The 15,713-nt window shown below is 51.7% G+C and overlaps 1 protein-coding gene across 1 annotated transcript; it reads right to left on the reverse strand.

The window, feature by feature from the left end:
- Positions 1-765: 765 nt before the first annotated feature.
- On the reverse strand, positions 766-4,928 carry LOC102456836 (3-galactosyl-N-acetylglucosaminide 4-alpha-L-fucosyltransferase FUT3-like). The gene is made up of 2 exons (XM_006135603.4): positions 4,847-4,928; positions 766-2,154 (listed from the first exon to the last, which is right to left on the reverse strand). The coding sequence occupies exon 2, from the start codon at positions 2,139-2,141 to the stop codon at positions 1,053-1,055; it is 1,089 nt and encodes a 362-aa protein (XP_006135665.3). The 5' UTR covers positions 2,142-2,154; positions 4,847-4,928; the 3' UTR covers positions 766-1,052.
- Between the last annotated feature and the right edge of the window lie 10,785 nt (positions 4,929-15,713).

The raw sequence follows: 15,713 nt of genomic DNA on the forward strand, positions 1-15,713 counted from the left end.
CACCCGTCACATTTGCCCCTTCAAAAAACTTCAAAGGGCCCCAAACTATTGTCAGGAAGGTCCAAATATAGAACCAGTGGAATAGCCATAGATGGAGAATCGTTATTCATTAGTTAGGCCCCTTAAAGATTCAACTAGGCCCATAAAATGCTCAGCTTGACATATGGAAGCTAGAATACCCCAAGTGCCTCTCATCCTTCTGTTCTTATTCCTACCCCACATCAACCCATTGCCTCCTCTTGAGTAGTCATAATATCTTTGTATTGGATGTCTCCCAAGCTGAAGTAGCTCTTTCCTCTTTCAAACCTAGGGGTATTTCTAGACTACATGCCTCTGCCAACAGAGGCATGTAAATTAGATATACCGACATAGTCAATGAAGTTGGGATTTAAATATCCCCCACTTCATTAAAGTAAAAATGGCCGCCGCGTTGTACCGGCTCAGATGATTGTCGGCACAACGTGGCAGTCAAGATGTGGATTGGTCAACAGGAAAAGCCGTTTTTGACCAATCCTGTAAACCTCGTTTCATGAGGCATAAGGGATCGGTTGACAATGGCTTTCCCTGTCGACCGATCCACATCTTGACTGCCGCGTTGTGCCGACAATCAGCTGAGCCGGCACAATGTGGCGTCCATTTTTATTTTAATGAAGCAGGGGATATTTAAATCCCCACTTCATTGACTACGTTAGTATGTCTAATTTACATGCCTCTGTCAGCAGAGGCATGTAGTCTAGACATACCCTAAGTGGCTAGACTGGCCATAACCACAGCTCCCCGAAACTGGATCCCTGATCTAATTCCCAGACGCTGCCTTTTTATTTGGTCTCGTTTCCTTATTCCACATTTCACAATTCCAGTTTTGTTAAACTAGTCAATGGAGTACCAGGGAGGGGCTGGGCAGACAACAGCCAATCCCTCAGGTAAAGTCTACCCAGCTTGTAATGAATGCAAGCACATCGCTGAACAAAGAAAAATGTCAATCATGGCTAGTTGCAACCAAGCCAGCAGTATATGACTTGCCCTGAACACAGCAACTGAGCATGTCACCCCTAGCGGAACCACTTGGACAGAGCAGGCCCGGTCTGGTAGGTCTGTGTCATTTGCAAGGCCTGGCAGGCTTTGCAGAGGTGAATGGCCAAGTAAGTTCTCTCTGATGGTTTGAGCCACGTTCGCCACTGGAAGTAGCGCTGGTAGCGCACTGAGTCCTTGTCCAGCTCCTGAAGGTACTGGGCCAGCCCCTGAGCACTGGGAAAGTCACTGATGTGAATAAAGGCATCGGGGGGCAGAAAGCGCTCATAGTGTTCTCGCGGGGGGCCACAGACAACGGGCACAGCCCCTGAGCCCAGGGCATTGTACCAGAGCTTCTCGGTGATGTAGTCCTCATGAAGCGAGTTCTCAAAGGCCAGGTAGAACTTGTACTGGGACAGGGTGGATAACTGCTTGTCCCGGGGCAGAGGCATGTGATTGCTGCCATATATATCCACGTGGATGTACTTCTTCAGCTCCTCATAGTACTGCACCCGGTGGGAGGCTGGGTTCCAGTTACTCACCACCCAGGCCACCAGCTTGGACTTGGCAGGGATGCTGAAGTTCTGGGGCTGGCTGAGGACCTCCAGCCACCCGTAGGGAGTGAAGATAACAGAGTCCCTTCGGTAAGACATGGTCAGGTTGAAGAGGTTATCCATGAAGCCCAGGTTAGGGCTGTGGGTGGGAGACTCCAAGTTGAACCAGATCCAGCGCTGGGAAGGGGGCCGTGGGCCCTGGGGCAATGTCTTTGGGCGGGAGCACACGTCCCTGTGATGTACAATCACAGCATCAGCCTTGAGGTACCAGCTGCGGTTGGCCGTGATGTGACAGTCCTGGATGCCCAAGAGCTTGGAGCATTTTCTCAGAGCAGCATGTTGCCCAAAGGGCCAGGTCCACAGCAGGATGGTCAGCTCCGAACCAGGCTGTGGAGTTGTGGGGTTGTTTACAGGCTGGGTGGTCAGGGTGGATGGTTGGCCAGCCTGGACCTCTTGGCCTGGGTCTTTGGAGAGCCGAATGTAGGCAAACAAGCAGAAGGCTGTTATGAATTGCGAGAGAATAAAGATGGGGAGGTGCCGGCAGGGTGGGCTTTTCATGTGTTCGCTGAGTGGCATGGCTGGCCTGGGGCTGCAGGGAACACCAATTACGGAGTGATTAGTGACTAGCAATAACTGAACGTGGCGGGAGGTAGGCAGGCTACAGAACAGTTGCAGGAGCTGGCAAAGCATGTTAGAAAGTTCCCCACAGATCTGAAGCTTGAAATGAGGCAGTCTGAACCAGAATCACTTGCACACTCATGCCTAAGGCTGTGCAGACTGCTTCTCCTGGAATAACCTAATTTAGGTATGACACTGCCCTTGTGGCTCGGAATTACCTAGAGCAGAATGGGTAGCCCAGCGAAAACAGGAATGGCCACTCCTTTCTAACTGCTCAGACCTCATCTACACTACAGTTTCCTTCAATATAACTTGCATCTCTCACTGTGGGGGGCAGGAGGTTCTGAACTCTCCTGAACTAAGCATCAGAGTAGACGTAACTTCCACCTTTTGCAGAGGTGGAGGTGGAGCTATTAAGTTATTTTCCAACAGTTTACAGTACCTCCCGCACAAGCTGAAAGTGCTACTGTATAAATATAACTGGAGCCTCAGGACAGAAAATGGAGAAAAGCATTTGCAGTTGGCAGTAAGGATTTTGGGAGGCAGCAGGTAATTCTGAACTGCAGTTTTGCCAGGATCCTGGTGCTAAATGCAGTAAGAGCATTCGTCACTTCATCTGTTACTGCCTCCCCTTTGGCTGACACACCAGGAACTTCCAGAGCTAACAGCAGGAGCAGAGGAGAACAGATGCAGTAGCCGTGATTCACACTCACCAGTGAGTTACACAAGATCTTCTAAAGATCTCAGGGTTTCCTTCCCTACCACTCACCTCTGTGTCTTCACCCTTTTACTGAACTTTTCACCCATCCCTTTTTAGCAATTCATTTGCAGAACACCACACCTGCAATGAGTCTCGGATTCCTTCTGCACTGCCAAAATCTCAACCCTGAAGAGCTCACTCCAGGATTAATCCAGAGCAGGAGGGCCTATTTGAAATCATGGGAAGGTGGGCGGGCGAAGCCCGGCCACCTTCTAAAAGCCCCTCCCCAACCTTATGGGAGGGACACTGAACCCATGTCCAACTGATTGCTTGGGACAAATAATGACAACAGGGTCAAGGAGTGCAGGTCACAGGTTCAAAATAAGGGAGCCGGATGGGGACACCGAGCAGAGAACCCTGGACAGCGCCCACTGCTCCTCAAAGCTGTCGATGGAGCCAGTGGACACCGCCCAGAGGAACTCTGCCCGGATTCGTGACACGAGGGAGGAGCGGAAATAGGCCCCACAGTCGCAGAGAACCCCCTCGTCTAACCTCCTCCTCCTGCTATTGTAGATGGCAGCTTTCGCTAAGGCCAGGAGGAGGCTGACGAGGAGGTCTCGCGACTTTGTGGGGCCACAGATTGGGTGTGCGTAAATAAAAAGGTGAGGGGAGAAGTGCAGCCAGAACCTCAATAAGAGGTTCTGGAGGAGCCGGAATAGGGGCTGCAACCTGGCGCATTCGAGGTAGGCGTGCGCCAGGTTTTCCCTCACGCCGCAAAAGGGGCAGGTGTCTGGGATGGGGGTGAACCGCGCCAAGTACACGCCCGTGCTCACGGCCCCGTGAAGGAGCCGCCAACTGATGTCCCCGACGGGCCGCGGAATTAAGGTCGAATAAACGCTGGCCCATCGGGGTTCCCCACCCTCTATAGGTCTGAGGTAGTCCCGCCACTTTGTATCGGGGCGGGACACGAGGGTGGGGAAATGCAAAGCGTGGAGCACGAGCGTGTACAGCTGTTCCCTGGGCGCGGTCCGGAAACAGACCGGCTGCAGATTTTGCAGCCGGCTGGGGGTCCAAGGGTGGGGAGGCCGGGGGGGCCCGCGGGACAGGGGCCCAATAAAGAGGGACGGAGGCTTTGCAGGAGGGGAGGGGCAGGGTGTTCCCTCTCGCAGGGCTCTCTGTAGGAGATCGCGAGCGGGCTGCGACAAAGCCGCCTTCACCTCCTGGAGTAGGCGCAGGGAGGTTCGGGGGGTGGAGAGTCCCATGCGTTGAGCGAGCGCTCGGGGATCCACCCAGTCCCCCCTGTCGTAGTCCAGGAGGTCCCCGACCATGGTGGTTTCTGCCAGGATCAGCCTCCGGCGCACCGAGGGAGACTCCGCCACCTGCACGCGCAAGGCTGGATTGTGGAGCAGGGGCTCCGCCAGGAGGTCTGCTCCCTCGGAGGCCACAACGGACCTGGTCGCCAGAAACAGCTTCCAGGTCTGGAGGAGGTCCTGGTAGAATTCCGGCAGTTCTGAGAGGTCTTGCGGAAGGCCCCTCGGCTGGATGAAAAAGAGCTGCCGGTCGTATCGGAGCCCTCGGAGGCGGCGGAGGAAGGCGGGCCCCAAAATGCTCCATGCCGGACTACCTGCACTAAAGAGGAGTCTCTGCAGGGCCTGGAGGCGGAAGGTTCGGACCTGGCTGCGCACGCAGACCAGGCCCTGGCCCCCCTCCTCCAGGAGGAGAGACAAGACCCCTGCAGAGACCCAGTGCAGTCCCGGCCAAAGGAACCCCAAAGCTGCCCTCTGGAGCTTGGCCGGGGAAACAACCTACCCAAAGTCATAGACCCCACTGCTGGCAGAACTGCGACTAGATCTTTGGTATTCTGCAAGTTGGGCCACTTCCCTAGACCCTGGACTGGGGTCCCAACAGCTCATAATTTGCCACCCAAGCAGCAGTCCAGAGAACAATGCAGAAAGCAACTCACCTCTGGTTTCTGTCCTGACAAGTTCCGGAGACAGTGAGAAGTGCAAGGTGTGTTGAAGTGGCTGGAAAGACAAGGGAAAGCAAGTGACGCAAAACAGAATGAGGCGGGCAAAGTTATGAGGAGTGGATTTCACATACTTGGCTAATTGTTTACTAAATGTCAATTGTTGGCTGCCGGAACTATGTCTCACATAACAAAAAATCCCACCCTCTTTGAACATCCCCAGCTATGCCTGAAAATAACTGAATGGTGACAGAAAAGATGAGGAAAAGCATTGGATTGGAAACAGCATCCAAAGAGAAGCAACATAAGATTGAACCTTACTTGTTCTGCCATCTTGGTTGGATGTGACTCAGCAGCTTTCCCGCTGAATGTATCGGGCAGAGCAATGTGCGTGAGCTGGGATCCCAGAGCTTCTCACATGCCTGAGTGGCTCTTTGCAGAGCAAGGGAGTGGTGATGGATGGAACGGTCCTCAGAGTTCTGTCCAGTAGGTACATCAGCCCTGGTGTCAGCCTCCCTGCCCTGCAGGGCATTTGAGCATGTGCAGAGCCGCCAGTCTCTACCCTCCACTTCTCCATTGCCTAGGCTGACGGGGACATTAGTAATCACAATGAGTGTCAAAGCTAAATAGCAAATGTAGCCACAGGCTCCCATCAATTCCAATGTACAGCCAGATCCCCCTAAAAAGCCTCGACCAGGGTCTAAGGCCTGGATGCCTTCTGACCCCTCCACCCATTCACACTCCCTCTGTCATTGCAAGAGGAGCTGGATAAGGACACAGAGCGATACTGGTTCTGCTTGGGGAAGACCAGCTGTGGGACCTGTCCAGCTACAGAGCTCTCTAGCCCCTGCCTTAGACTCTCTCCAGTCCAGATGTGTTCTTATGCATCTTAGTCACAGGGGTAAACCATGCTTTTCCTTTGATTGGAGGAAATTGTTCTTGGCAACCTACCTGCATTCGGCTGGCATCATGCATTAAATCAGGGTGAAATATGTTCAAATGGAAGCGCTGGCTGTTGGACTTGAATTATGGGTTTTGGACAGAGTCCAAACCTTACAGACTGGGGTGGGGAGAATCAGACAAGGAATGCAAAGGAATCGGCTCTTGGATGGCTTTCAAATTCTACGGTCACCCTTCTGCTGACAAAACTGACAAAGTGACTGCGCAAACCGCGGATGCGGGGCAGTAGCCTTGTACTAATCCCAGAGTACCTCAAGGAGGCGGTGCATGGTGTGTCCCGTGACCGTGCAGGGCCCAAAAATAATTTGTTCGGGCTCAATACAGATGCACTTGGGAGCTGGCAACACTCACCTGTGTGCCTGGGCACCTGATGCTGTTGATATTAAAGGAGATCCTGAGTCATGGGCTGGGGGAGTCCCATCCCTTCTACCCAAGCCCTGCCACAATGGGAACCAAGCCTCCCCTGCCCCAGAGCACAGGGAGGGCGGGCAGCACACAGCCCCAGCCTACTTGGTCCTGGAGCACGGGGAGGGCGGGCGCTTGGGTGCAGCAATACTCCACCCCAGGACGCCCACATTGGGCATTCTGGGGGTGGAATCTGGATGGGGACCGGCTGGCAGAGTGAGAAGGCAGTGCATTCCCCCACCTATTATCCCCACTGCCCCTGTCCCGAGTATCCCAGTGGTGACATTCGATAGGAGGGACTTTGTTAGTCCATCTTCTGCAGTCCCTTGCTTCTAAAGGAATTAAATATGGTGGTGCCTGCACCAGGCCAGCCCCCATACACACGCAATGCCGTGCCTTGGGAAGCACCAGGAATAAATCCCTCTGCGACAGGGATGTCACTCAAAAATAACAATTATAAATAATATGCATCTAATGTCCTTAAAATAGCCTACCCACACCTTTCCTTAACAGCTTAAAGAAACAGGATATAACAGGCTAAGATTAAATATAACTCCTACATTAAATCCACAGCGTGCAGTGGACTAAAATGAATTAACAAACAGGAATAAATGAAATGCATCTAACTGGCATTTACCCCACCACCATTGACCCCACGCCTGAGCGTACGCGCCTCTGGATTTCAGAGTCCCAGGCACTTGACTTGCTTGCATGGAGGAGCTAGAAGATCCACAGCCAGCAAGCAGCCGGCACAGTGCAGATTTGGTGTGTTAGTCCAGCCAAGGCCACAAGCTACACAACCCCTCTGAAACTGAGGCTGGCCTCACCAAACACCAGGGCTACGTCTAGACTGGCATGATTTTCCGCAAATGCTTTTAACGGAAAAGTTTTCCATTAAAAGCATTTGCGGAAAAGAGCGTCAAGATTGGCACGGACGCTTTTCCGCAAAAGCACTTTTTGCGCAAAAGTATCCATGGCCAATCTAGACGCGCTTTTGCGCAAAAAAGCCCTGATTGCTATTTTCGCGATCGGGGCTTTTTTGCAGAAAACAAATCTGAGCTGCCTACACTGGCCCTTTTTGCGCAAAAGGACTTTTGCCCGAACAGGAGCAGCATAGCATTTCCGCAAGAAGCACTGATTTCAGACAGTAGGAAGTCAGCGTTCTTGCGGAAATTCAAGCCGCCAGTGTAGACAGCTGGCAAGTTTTTCCGCAAAAGCAACTGCTTTTGCAGAAAAACATGCCAGTCTAGACACAGCCCAGCAGTTCTGGGCCCCAGTTCACTGGGCGGATCCCTCTACCTCTCAGACTCAGTCTCTCTGCTGTGCTCCTTCCCTTCCAAGCACTTCCCCAAAGAACAGTCCCAGTTCCTGCCCTGCAGGCCCCTCTGTCAGCTCCAGGCAGAGCAACAGGCTTTCCCCTTCCGGGACAACCCCCAAACAGCCTCTGAAGCTCCCAGCTCAAAGCTCAGGCAGGTTCCCAGCAGCAGGTTCTGGGCAGCCCACCATCTGCTCCTCCCAGCACTGCTGGAAGAGAGCAGTTTTCCCCCTTTTCCCGAAGGCATCGTGGGAGTTTCTAAGGCTAGATTGTAGCACGCAAGATCTTCTCAGTAAAGGTCAGAGGCTTCTATAGTAAGGGAGGGGCTACACTTGTAACACCAGCCCCCTCCCCCACACACCACAATTTGCAGCCTAGGTGAGGGCACCCAGGCCTCTGGGCCCCTAATAAAGTGGCCCATTCTCTCCTTGCCAATGTGGGGGCCCCAAACCCGGCCTCAACACCTCAAGGGTCTGCTGCAAGACAGGTTCAACCTGTTTCTCACTGTTCCAAGAATAGAGCTTTATTAGGTGCCTCCTTTGTTATTTTGCTCCATTGGAGCTGCAGTTACTTGTGACAGGACTGCGCTTCTGAGCTGGAATAACTGAGAGCCTGTCTGGGGAGAGCAGCTGGTGGGAGCAGTGAATGAGGACGACAGAAGGCGGCAAGGGAGAGGCTCACCAAGCATCCAGCAGGGCAAGGAAGTTGCCTCTTTTCCTCCCCACACCCAGAGTGCACCTCTGAACTCTAGGGGTGTGTCTAGACTACATGCCTCCGTCGACAGAGGCATGTAGATTAGCCAGATCGGCAGAGGGAAATGAAGCTGCGATTAAAATAATCGCGGCTTCGTTTAAATTTAAATGGCTGCCCCGCTCTGCCGATCAGCTGTTTGTCGGCAGATCGGGGCAGTCTGGATGCGCCGCGCCGACAAAGAAGCCTTTCTTGATCGGCACAGGTAAACCTGGTTTCACGAGGCATACCTGTGCCGATCAAGAAAGGCTTCTTTGTCGGCGCGGCGCGTCCAGACTGCCCCGATCTGCCGACAAACAGCTGATCGGCAGAGCGGGGCAGCCATTTAAATTTAAATGAAGCCGCGATTATTTTAATCGCGGCTTCATTTCCCTCTGCCGATCTGGCTAATCTACATGCCTCCGTCGACGGAGGCATGTAGTTTAGACGTACCCTAGGGTGCCAAGAAGGGCTGGGCATGTGAATGGGACCTTTGTGTTGCTGGAATTAAGAACCTGAGGGGAAAAGGACACTGCCCAACCTACCTGGGGTAAGACTTTCTGGTTTACGTTTATGAACCCTGTTTGTGGGGTTTTCCCAAATTAACTCTGAGTTACTGCCCCCGTTTATTAAAAGAGTCTGTTCTACACTTAGGAGACTCTGTGCTTGCGAATAGGGAAGCATTGCCCCTCAGAAGCACCCAGGAGTGGGGTGTGAATTTCCCAGGTTACTGGGTGGGGTCTTAAGCCAGTTCTGTATTGTATCCCCTAGATACTGAACCCAGTCCTGGCTGCTGCTGGGTCCACCTGGCAGAAGGGTGACACCTGTGCCAAGTAAAAGAAAGACATAGAGCCACAATCTCATTCACAGGGTACATCTACACAGCAGCGTTATTTCAGATTAACTGATGTTCTTGTGTTGTAATGTTGTAGTGTAGACGCACACTATGTTATTCCGAAATAACATAATGGCTACGTCTACACTGGCATGATTTTCCGAAAATGCTTTTAACGGAAAAGTTTTCCGTTAAAAGCATTTTCAGAAAAGCACGTCTAGATTGGCAGGATGCTTTTCCGCAAAAGCACTTTTTGCGGAAAAGCGTCTGTGGCCAATCTAGACGCGGTTTTCCGCAAAAAAGCCCCGATCGCCATTTTCGCAATTGGGGCTTTTTTGCGGAAAACAGTACTGTGCTGTCTACACTGGCCCTTTTGCCCAAACGGGAGCAGCATAGTATTTCCGGAAAAGCACTGACGATCTTACATGAGATCGTCAGTGCTTTTCCGGAAATTCAAGCGGCCAGTGTAGACAGCTGGCAAGTTTTTCCGCAAAAGCAGATGATTTTGCAGAAAAACTTGCCAGTCTAGACACAGCCAATGCATGTTTACCCTATAAGACTTTATTTCAAAATAATGTTGGGCTGGAAGACTTCTTACTCGGACTCCTGGTAACCCTCATTTTACAAGGAGCAAGGGAAGTCAAAGAGGAGTGCTCTTCCTTCGACTTCCTGCTGTGTAGACAGAACCAAAAACCAAATTAAGCTCTTTTGACTTAGGCTTCACAACTGACTTTAGTCCTGCTGTGTAGATGTACCCAGTCAGAGCCCTAAGGGGGTGTAAAGAGACATAAATTGCATTTATGCTCCTTTGAACGTCATTTTACAGTGTAAGAACTGTGTAAATGCTTTGAGTGAAGTGCTTCTTTTGGAGTGAACTGACTGGATTCTTTCACGTTCCTTTCTAATGCAGTTGATTATCTTTAATAAGTCCTATTTCATCTCAACTATGGCAGGGCCTCTCCCAAGCCACTGTTCAGCTGAGTTGTGGTTTGCACTTAGAGCAGGGTTAAAAATGGCGACCACATCACAATGGGCAAATTGCAACCAGACTTGCAGAAAAAATGTCTGCAAACTTCTGGCAGAGACGCCGGTTTTTGTTGCTAAACACGCTTGATTAAAACATTTCAACCCGCTGCATTCTGTTCTCAGCGACGACGTGATATAATAACAGGAAGGAGGCAAGAGTGAGGGGTTCAAACTACAACAAAATATCTTTGTTATACTGATTTTTAAAGCCAAAAGGAACTGTCAGGCGGTCACGGGTCTCTCCCCATCAGGGTGCGAGACCAAGCCCTCTTTCTATGACCCTCCCCCCAGGAGCAGGGGAGGGGGCTAGCTAGAAATCAGTTGCTTGGCAATCAGTCAGGGCTGCTATTAGTCTATCCGCCCAGGGGTCTCAATCAAGACTGGGTAGTTAATGGCTCTGGGAGAAACGCAGCAGTTTGGGGGGAATTAGCAACAATCAAAGTCATCTGGTGCCATATCTCCGGCGGGTGTCAGACCAGTACAGGCCTCCTGGCCTAATGGGGGATGCAGGCAGCCACTCACCAGGAAAGGGATGGCCAGGTGGGGGTCGGGGGGGATGCAGCCCCTCCTCCATCTCCCAGAGCAGAGCCCTATCACGCATCACACAGGCTAGTTTGCAATCAGTCCCACACCGAACCCTATTTGGGTTTCCTGAGGTTCTTCCCACCAGCCTTCCGGGGCTGTCCTTGGCCACACTTGTGTAAACAGCAAGTGGCAGCTCCACCGGCTCGCCAGGGTTCCCAGGATCTGGCAGCTCTGGCCATTCCTCTTGGGTCTCCGACACGGCTCCAAGCCCCAGCCCCGGGGAGAGCCATCTTGCTCCTCTGGCAGTTCTCTCTCTTCACTGAGCGAGAGGGCCAGTCTTTTATAGCTCCAGTCGTGGGTGCCAACTTCCCCCCTAGCCAGGGGGTGCTCGACCCCCCTCTACTCCATCACAGGCCTGTCCCCTTTCAGTCCTTTCCCCCAAGCCCGTGCCCCTGCCCTGCCCTGCCCCTCTCCTACCCTCCTGGAGCTTCCTGAACACCGTGAAACAGCTGTTTGTGGCACTGGGAGGGCCGGGGAGAGCTTGGTCAGACCACCAGCAGACTGAGGCACAAAGGGAGGGAGCAGAAGGGGGGATTTTTCCCTAGGCATTGGAAGTAGGAGTGGAGGGATGTTGCGGCACCACCAAGTTTTGGGCATCCCAGCCACATGCCCCTTCTGCTCAGGTTTCCGGCTCTGCTGCTGAGCCTGCACCATGGACCCCTCCCTGCACCCAACCCCTGCCCCAGCCTAGTGAAACTGAAGATGGGGGAGAGCAAGTGATGGGGGGCTGGAGTGAATGGTGGGTCCTTTCAGATGAGGCCGGACAGGGGCGTTGCCTCAGGGAAGGGGTAGAGCAGGGGGCAGGGCAAAGATCTTTGGGTTTGCCAATGAAACATTTGACAACCCTACCAGGTGGGCATATAAGGGCCCTGGCTGTGCCAGAAGAGTGCACCAGTAGCTCAACTGGAAGCTTGCTGGGCACCAGCCAGCTCAGCTGACACAACACCACCTGTTTGGGCACAGCCCATTGACTGTTCTGCCCTAGGGCCCAGAATTACTGACAGCACCTTGCTTGCAACATTCAACTAAGAAAACATGGGAGGCAGGCATGTTGAAAAACAAACAGTAATGTTAGCCATCTGGTTTGTTACAATCGAATTCCGCCCAGGCTGCACGTACACTGTCACCAAGTCACAAGCTGGGATGGCCAGAAAAAAGGACGAAGTCATTCTGTTTCAGAGGCAACCTTGTTACTATACATAGGACCAAGAACTGTAATGTCCATTCCAACCAAAGGGAGCTAACACTGTTCTGCTAATGGCCTGCCATGTAAATATTCGAACTTTCCCACTCAGCCAGCTTACATTAACCCCTCTCTGGGGTCATGGGGAATGGGAGACTGTGTGAGGTCCCGGTGTTTTATAAACGAGAAGGTTTCCCCAAGTATACACGGACCATGAGGCATCCAGGAGCCAGACTTGTTGATTAATGGTACCAAGAAGAGCCATTTAGAGTAGTGTGTTCTGGGAGGGAGGGATTCCTGAGAGATTTAGCAGCTCAGGCGGATTAAGGGTCATTTTTCATTGATTTGCCACAGGTCTCCAGAAAAAGACGTGGAATTAGAAGCCATTTAATGTGTGAAAGGAAAAAAATGGCAATTGTCCTTCCTGGCTGTTGCTATATTAAATGGAAAAGTCCAGTCCGGATGCATGCACATTCAGTGATCTTAGTTGGGCTGAAATTTAAATGTCTCATTAGTCGAAAAAGTGTTTGAGAGCCAGGCTGTTTCCGGCAATTAACAGACCCTTCCACTGCAACCCAGCCAGACTTTGGGCATGGATTTTCTTGTGCTTCCCTCATCTCTGTGACTCAGTTGTTACTTGTAAGAAAAGAGCACCTCAATGCTGAGATTGGGGCTGTATTGTGCAAGGGGCTGGGCATATACACTCTGCTCCTTAACGAGCTTACAACTGAAATAAATGACAAGAGGCAAAAGGTGGGGAAGAGCAAATGAGGCACGGAGCAGGGAAGTTGTGCGTTATTTGGCCTGTAATATGAAGATACAGATCTGTGTTGCAAACGCTGTTATATGTTTGCACCAAATCTTGTACGAAGTGGGCCAAGTGAGGTGTCTATAAAAAGCTTATGATTTGTGGATTCTGTCTGTACTATTCATATGCATGTATCATATTTGTACTTGAAATTATGAGTATTGGCTCTGATGTGCTTGTATTTCACTTCCTTGCTTCTGTGTTTTGGTTGAAGTGCTTGGGAAGTCTCAGATCGGGTTACAAAGGTTAGTGCGTGTCCTCTCCACATTGAGGGAGGGTGCCTAGATAATGAACTTACAGTGGTCAGGCTCCTGAGAAAGGCAAAAGGGTACAGTTATGGGGTGTCTGGCTGGGAGGGCTGGAGGGTCTGGCTGGACCCTCTCATTGCTGATTCATGAGTGGGTGAGAAAGCTTTGATGTAACTCAGTTGGGTGTATTCTTGCCTGTGGATGTCTGCAAGTGCAGTGCCTGCCAGGGCTTTATGGTATGACACAGCATCACAGAATCAGAGGGATACCTCCAGTTGGTGGGACAGAGGGCTCAGCAGTCCCACGCTCCAGGGTCCTGGTCACAATGGGCCTGACTGGTTGAAGTTCTCTGGCCTGTGTTAAGCAGGAGGTCCAACTGGATGATCTTTCCTGGCCTTAAGGTCCGCAGAGATACAAGTGTCCAATCACTCCTTTTTCCAGCCAGGTTCCTTGAGAATGTCGACCTGTCACCACCAAGCAATTGCATGTAATAGTAACAGCAGCAGTAGACGCAGGCCCAGTCTGATATATTCCAGATCCTGAATCTACACGGGCAAAGCCCAAGGCCAGAGTCTCTCAGGAATTCAGGAAGAGAAAGAGAAGATGGCAGAAGGCAAAGAGGAAGACAGCCAGGCTGATGCAATGGCACCTACTGAGGGAAGCAGTGGATGGAAAGGGAAACAAAGGAAAAGTGTGACTGAAACATGTGGCTTAAGGGAAAGGACAAGGCAGCATCTAGAAAGGAGAAAGCTCCTGATCCCAACTAAAGCAGCTGGTGTTCTCCAGATAGGGTTGCCAGGTGTCCAGTATTGACCCGGACAGTCCAGTATTTTCACCTCCTGTCCAGTAAAAAAATTCAGAAAATACCAGACACCTAAAATGTCCAGTATTTTCTGACTTTTTCCTGGCCAGGAGGCAAAAATACTGGGTGCTTACCTGGTTCTGCAGGGGAGCTGTCTTGCCCGGAGCAGGAAGATAAGAGGGTGGATGGCCGCCAGCAGCCTGTTTGAGGCTTTTTGGCTCTAAAGCATTTCTTAAAGGGACCATGCTGGGTTTTTTTAATTTTTAATTTTTTTTTATTAATAACTCTCAGGGTCTTTTTTTTTTTTTCTCAACAACTTTGGTCTCCCCATTTTTTTTTCTCAACAGAATTTTTTCCCCGGTGGGGTTTTTTTTTGTGGGGGAGGGAGATGTTCGGTATTTTTGGTTAAACCATCTGGCAACCCTACCTCCAGAGGAGGTAATGGCAGTGCAAAGGGGAATCCAGGAAGGGGTGGAAAGGGGGAAAGAGAGAAGCCAGGGGGTCAATGAGAGCGAGAACAGGGGATGGAGGGAATGGATGAATGGGGGGTGAAAGAGGATTGGTGCAAGGAGCAATAGGGAACAGGGATGCGGAAGGGAAAGAGGCATGTGACAGGAGAGAGGCCAGCAGAGCGAGGGAGTGCGTTGAGGCGGGATGAGGAGAAAGCGAGGCAGGGTGGATGAAGGAGAAGTAGGTGGTGGAATGTGTCAGGAGAGGCAAGACGCTGCTGGAACAGGGTCGGGAGAGGCTCAAGCCCCATCGCCAGGCTTAAATCTTAGCAAGAGTTTGTGTGGGCTTGAATCCGCTTTAAAAGAATTAAAATAAAGCCCAGAGGCTGCTGCCTTTGGGCTGATCCATCTCCCGCTAAGTCACCTTCTCTCTTCCCTCCCCACAATCTCAGCTCTTGCTTCTTCTAGCTCTCCCTTCTTCCAGATCCCCAGGCAGGGCCGCCCGTGCAAGGGGAAACAGAGGCAGTTTGCCTCAGGCCTTCCATTTGAGAGGGTCCCCAAACCTATGGACGTTGAGTGTCGGGCAGCTCAGTCCAAACTTGAGTGGCGCCGAGCTAGGTGCCAACTCCACTCAGTGAAATTTGACCCAGCCACCCCTCTGTCAATGGAGGAGCTGTGGTGGTGATCATGAGCTGCGCTGAGGCCCTGTGAGCCAGGCAGCAATGCTCAGAGCAGGGAACCGGGCCCACTCCCGCAGGACAGGAGCTGCCACTCCAAGGTAAGTGGAGGCCGATTCACTCTTCAGCCCCACCCCAGCTTGGGGCCTCAGTTTCCAGTGGGGAGAGTGGGTGGCTTCCATTGCAGATTTTTCCCCAGGCCTCCCAAAACCCTGTTCTCTTGACAATCACACAGCCCTGCCAATGAGCTGTTAAACCTCCCCCACCCATTCCATCCTGCCCTACATCAGCTCATGAATAAGGGCTGCTACGTGTGGTCAATGAATCTTCTGCTTCTTATGCCCCGTCTGAATTTGGCCCATGCACATCTGTCTTACAGCCCAGTTAAAACCTTCATTTCGAATCCCAAATATTTTGGTTTTCAATTGCCAAAATCTTGGAGTTGGATGCTACAATTCTCAAATGGTGGGTCAGGATCCCAAAGAGGGTCACCTCCTGTTTAAATGGGGTCACCAGGGCAGGTGTTAGACTAGCAGGGTCCTGGAGTTGAAGCCAATGTCTGAAGCCCCCCAACCTGGGTGGCTTCACTCCCTCCTTCGGGGGGGGGGGGGGGTTGAGTAGTAATTTTTGTTGTCAGAAGGGGGTCACAGTGCCATGGTGTTTGAGAACCACTAAACTAGAGGATTTCACTTTGAAAGCTTGAAGTTGTTTGTTGAGGGGAAAAAAAATTGATTTCCTAACCAGCTGTTGTGGCTGCGTTGCTTACTGAGATCAGCAAGGAATTAAACATCCTAGAGGCCATCACGGAGATGAAGTCACCTGCAAGGAGTGGAGGGAGGAAA

Source organism: Pelodiscus sinensis, chromosome 19 (assembly GCF_049634645.1).
Source record: "Pelodiscus sinensis isolate JC-2024 chromosome 19, ASM4963464v1, whole genome shotgun sequence".
Taxonomy (NCBI): Eukaryota; Metazoa; Chordata; order Testudines; family Trionychidae; genus Pelodiscus; species Pelodiscus sinensis.

Coding starts and splice junctions, on each gene's coding strand:
- LOC102456836 (XM_006135603.4), bottom strand. CDS start 2,141: ATGCCACTCAGCGAACACATGAAAAGCCCACCCTGCCGGCACCTCCCC.